Below are 5,693 nucleotides of genomic sequence, written 5' to 3'. Positions count from 1 at the left end.
GTCCAGAGAGAGAGAGACGCTGAGGCCGCGGGGTGTGTCTGGAGTCCAGGGGGAAAATGGGTCAAAGTACACCCCACCCAGCCCTCCTGCTTTCGTGGGGCAGGCGGTGCTTCCATATCCGCGCTGAATGGCGGTAGCAGCCCCTGACCCAGGAGGTGGTTCTGAGATGTAAATGCAATGATGCCTGAAAACTCACTCCCTGCTGACTATTACTGACCCTGCAATTAGCTTCCGGAATCCACCTTCACCATTTTCTCCTCATCTCTTCAGCTCCATATACCCATCCTCCATCCACCATCTGACTTTCATCTGGCCACCCACCCCCTTCTCCCAGCTCGCCATCTCTTCATCCTTATGTTCATCCACCTCCACCTCCTCCCCTCTGGGCACTGACTGTTCTTTGGGTGGGCGTTCCCTTCCTCTCAGGAATGTACAGGAAAGGCCAGGCCATGGACTTGCCTGCGTGACTGATGCCCAAGTGTTATGGCAAGCTCCTGGTTTAAACAGCGCCACAGGAGGACAAGGGGGTTCATGGGAGGTGGAAGTTGGCATTTTCTGCAGGCATCTCAGGGACCCCTGACCACTCACCACCTGGCTACAGCTCTCAGGCCATCACCCATACTGCGGGAAGCCCGTGTGAGCCTCATCGACCTGGAGTTATGCAACTCGACCGAATGGTACAACGGGCGCATACGCTCAACCCAAGTGTGCGCAGGCTTTCCTCAAGGCAACATTGACACCTGCCAGGTAACCTCCCCCTTCCCGCCCCCCCCCCACACCTATGCCCAGGTACCAGAGTCCCTCTCCCTTGTGAGGCTCCTGCAGGTTCCCAGGCACTCAGGGGGCATCTCAACTATCACCTTTCTCTGCGTAGGCCCTTCTCCTGTGACTCCCTTCCGTAATCATGATGAGGGTGGGAGGGAACTCCAACCAGCAACTCCTACAAAGACCCACTCCCCAATTTGAGCACGTCCTCCTGCACACAGACTGGGCCCCCAGAGAGCAGACTGAGCTGCCCCCACCCCCACCCCCCAACACAAACACTTGAAGCCACGCACGTGCTCAGGCTCCTATCAGGTAAAACTTCTGTTCTCACTACAAGGAAACCTGTGACAGTTCACACCCTTCTGAGCCCCCCCTGGAGCTGTTGGCACCACCTCCACCTTCACCTCCACCTTCACTTTCACCTCCACCTCCACCTCCACCAACCAGCACCCTCAGGGCAGCAGGAAACCACAGGGCTGCAGACACTGTCTTCCCTGAGTCCCATGGCGCCACTGGGCAGAGCAGGTAACTGCCAGAGAGTGACCTCTATGTCCTTCTGGGCAGGGGGACAGTGGCGGGCCACTCATGTGCAAAGACAACGTGGAAAACATCTTCGTGGTCGTGGGAATCACAAGCTGGGGGGTAGGCTGTGCCCGCGCCAAGCGTCCTGGTGTCTACACATCGACCTGGTCGTACCTGGACTGGATCGCTTCCAAGATTGGTTCTAACGTCTTGCACAATATTCAACCTGGCACCCCTCCCCCTCCGACGCCTATAAAAGTTCCTGTTCGGCCCCCCACTGCCCAGTCCTCCTCTCATCCTCCCTGGTATTACCAACGCCCTCCTCAACCCAACCCCCTACATATGCCTGCAGTCCAACCCCCACCCCCACCTCCATCCCTGCCCCCGCCCTCGCCTCAGTCTCCGCCTGCACACCCACCCACCCACCCACACTCACACTCACACCCACAGAAACCCCTACAACCTCCACCTCCACCCCCGCCTCCTACCACCCCTTCCCAAGCACTGTCTTTTGCCAAACGCCTTCGGTTCCTCATAGAGACCTTAAAGGGTAGGAGCTATTATGACATAGAAGAAATAGAGATCTCCGAACCTGCCTCCTCCCTCTGACCTGCTTGATCCTCAACAGACTCAGTGAGAAAAGAGAGAGAATCAATAAACAAATAAATATATATATATACATTTATACATATATACACTTGAAGAGCTTGCTTTCTGGACTTTTTCTTAGCTGCTCCCCCAGCTCAACCCAAACCTGCCCACCTCCACCCTTCAGTTTTAAGAATTACTTGTGCATTAGTGCCAATTACATTTTTTATAGCCATGATTTCTAACACTGGAATAAGGTGGCCAGGGGACATGGTCAGAGACCATCCTTATTGCACACAACCAAGATGACATGTTGAAAGTAAAAGAAGCAGGTTCCTGGGAGCGAAAACAGCTCGTGCTCCAGGAAGCCGTTTTGCTCCTTGCTCACTGCTGGCACGTGGAACATTGCTTGCTCAAGGTCATTACTGGGCTGCAGGCAAACCCAGCATTTCCTGGCTTCAAGCACATTAGAAAATTATGGTTGATGAGAGCTTACCAGGGATAGCAATGGGGATTTCCTTCTGGGTGTCCCTGAGTGAGCTTTGAATGATGTCCTTACCAATTGGGCAACTTTTAATTTTTAAAAAAGATTTCTCACTTTAAGGAACAGAAATCAAATCGAGCCATTTAAGAGGGAGAAGTTGTATGCATTATGATATAATGCATATGTACATTGTGATATATGCAGTGCATTGACAGGGCACTGCCAGAATTTCAAACCAGATCCCAAAGAAGATATGGAATGAGTGAGCACTACCACTGCCAACATAGATGGAGCTTGGCTGAAAACAGAGAGTCCTAGAACGATGTTTATCTGTGTTTTATCGACCATGCAAAGGCAGTCAACTGTGTAGATAATAACATAACAAATTATAGATAACATTGTGAAGAATGCAATTTCAGAACACTTAACTGTGCTCATGCGAAACCTGAACATAAACCAAAGGCTTGTTGGAACAAAGTAAGAGGAAATGGCACAGCTTAAGATCAGGGAAGGTGTGCGCCAAGGCTGTCTTTCCACCACGCTGCTTCCACCCGATGCTGAGCAAGTTGCCCTGCCCGAGAAGCTGGACTGTCATGACGGGTTGTGGCATCAGAAGACTCACCAACGACCCACAATAGCAGATGACACCACCATGCTTGCTGGTGAAGAGGACTTGAAGCACTTACAGCCTTCAGTGTGCATCACAACTCAATGTAAAGAAAGCAAAAATCTGCACAACTGGACCAACAGACAACATCATGATAAAGGAAGAAAAGGTAGAAGTCGGTCAGGATCAAAGAACGGATAACATTGGGGAAATCTGCTGCACAGGATCTCTCGGAAGTGTTAAGAGCACTTTGAGGACTAAGGTACTAATGAGCCAAGACAGGGCATTTCCCATTGGCCCATGGGCATGTGGAAGCTGGGAAATGAACAAGGAAAATGGAGAAGAATTGATGCATCTGAACGATGGTGTTAGAGAAGGGTACTAAATATGCCATGGACCACCAGAACAGCAGACACGTTTGTGTTGGAAAAAGTACGGCCAGAAATGTTACTTAAAAGCAAGGATGGAGACACTTTGTCTCTTGTACTTTGGACATATTATCAGGAGAGGCCAGTCCCCGGAAAAGGTAGAGGGTCAGCAAAAAAGAGGAAGACGCGCTACAAAATGGATTGGCACAGCGGTGGCAATAGTGGATTCGAACAGAAGCACTGATTGTGAGGATGACAACAACAATGTGAAGCACAAAGATGCCACACAGACCCCACAGGAGGGGTCATGAGCAGACACCAGGATGGGGGGGGAGGGGGGACTTGCGGGGAGGTGGCAGGCCTGGCGAACGTTGTGTTGACTGACTCTCATGCTTTTGTTCAAGCTGCCCCACAGCTGGAATTGCTCATATAGTTCTGAAATTCCTAAGAAAGGAAAGAAATCCTGGGAGATGCAGGCCACTTGTCCACTCTGGATTAAAAAATGGCAGGTCCCAGAAGAAATGCCGACTCACCTTTATGAGGTCTACTCACCATGCTGCCTGTGGGTGTGTGGGACTGGCAACGGAGTGAGAGGGAGAAGACCAGCTAGGGAGCTTTGAGCAAGGTGCTTTGTAGTATTAAATTAAAAATGTGGCACAGGGGAGTGGGGTGCCAGCCCCACCCGCTGCTGGAACTCACTGGTTCAGTAATACTACTTCTGGGTTCAGTAATGCACAATTGTATGGTTGAGATATATAAGCATTATATTAAAGTCATCGAGAGCATGAGAGATAATACAATAATACAGTCAGACATATTACATGGTAGCATTGCTCACCTCCGCCGCCCTTGGTGGTCCTCGTGGGGGGAACCCGGCTGCCAGAGCAGGAGCCGCCTCCCCCGCGGGAGCTGCCCTCTCGTCCACCGCCCTCATGGGAGCAGCCCCCCTTCTTCAGCCGCCCTCTGCCAGCCACCCTCCCGAGAACCAGGGAGCCTCCTTACTTATTGCTAACCACGCATCATATTACTTTAGGGGGATACATCACAGCATCATGCATCACAGAGAGGGGCAATACAATTCACAACAACCTACGTCATAGGGAGGGGTTGCAACATAGGCAATACAAGCAATAGGAGGGGGATGACCTAGTCATCTTAGAGTGGTCCCGGGCTTTCCTTTGGGCACTGCTTCAAGGGAACAATAACAGAAAGGAATGGGCCCTATTTGGGGTGAGTCAGACTATACAGTCTGGCCGCTCTAGATGGCTGATGTTAGGAGAATAACCTCTGACCTATTTTCGCTGCCTAATGAACAGTCATTCTCAAGCTAAGTCTGGCATATATTTTGGGGAGACAACTTAAGAGAAATCCTTCTGTTCCTCACAATTCCTCCTTTTGTTTTATATATATAAAATTCAAAAGAGCCACAGTGGCTACATGGTTATTTCCTATACATTGAAAACTGCCAAGGCAAAACTTCATGATCCAATTAATATAGCCAAAATTTCAGGCTTATAGCAAACACTTGGAATTCAGGCTTGGAGGATAAAGACCCCCTATGCCCATCTGCTATTGGAAGAAAGTATGAGAGGGGCTGGATGCTGCGGCGGCGGGAAGGAAAGGAGCAATTAGGCATGCCTGCTTCTATGGGGAGAACGAATCAACCATGTGGTCACTTTCACGGCATCAAGGGAGAAACTGGGGAAATGAAAAGCAACCGCAGGAACATGTACCTGGACTACACCCCCAACTCCCAGGGTGGCGGTCTTCCAGCCGTGGAATGCCAGTTTTCCAGATTCCCCCTGTACCCGTCAGGGAATAAGTCCCAGTTCTATTCCCTTTGGTGCTAGTATCCCACATTTCCCCTTTCAGCATTACGTTTAAGATTCAATAGTGTCACTGAGGCAACATGGTCTCTTTTCATATCTCTTAGCTTCCCATAGAAGCGACATGAGACTGTGCGAGCATCAAAATTATGATGATAAACAACACAGTCAGACTAGAACTTAAGCTATGAGAAATGCTTTGAGCCCAAGATCACGGGTCCAACCCTTCCATGCCTTTCACCAATTGCTTAATCATATCAGAGCCAGGAGATGCCTCAAGCTTGTCTTTGAATGTATAGAAAATATCCTTCTAAAGCTGATTAACATCTAATGAAATGTTTCCTTTAAACTCTTGCAAATGTTTCTTAATCAAATCCCAATCATGCAATGTCTTATTATAAGGATAAGGGGTAATACAGAAATCCGTAACATTCCAATCACACTTTAGCATTAACTGATGTTGTAGGTCCATGATTTGATCTCCTAACCACTGGACAGTTTGTTGCAGCTCTGCCACTTTTCCCCCCAGTTCA

General features: G+C 49.6%; 1 protein-coding gene across 1 annotated transcript in view; it reads left to right on the top strand.

Moving 5' to 3' along the window:
- The window catches only part of ACR (acrosin), a 5,437-nt gene extending 3,541 nt beyond the window's left edge, over positions 1–1,896 (top strand). Inside the window, exons 4-5 of the mRNA XM_004700600.1 lie at positions 602–747; positions 1,330–1,896. Coding sequence (XP_004700657.1) covers positions 602–747; positions 1,330–1,896 — 713 coding nt within the window. The remainder of the gene's footprint in view (positions 1–601; positions 748–1,329) is intronic.
- The last annotated feature ends 3,797 nt before the right edge of the window (positions 1,897–5,693 follow it).

This window comes from Echinops telfairi, unplaced genomic scaffold, assembly GCF_000313985.2.
Source record: "Echinops telfairi isolate 266 unplaced genomic scaffold, ASM31398v2 ScPeMD7_2;HRSCAF=8, whole genome shotgun sequence".
NCBI lineage: Eukaryota > Metazoa > Chordata > Mammalia > Afrosoricida > Tenrecidae > Echinops > Echinops telfairi.
Note: the sequence above shows the minus strand (reverse complement) of the source record. Positions and strands in the feature narration are given on the sequence as shown.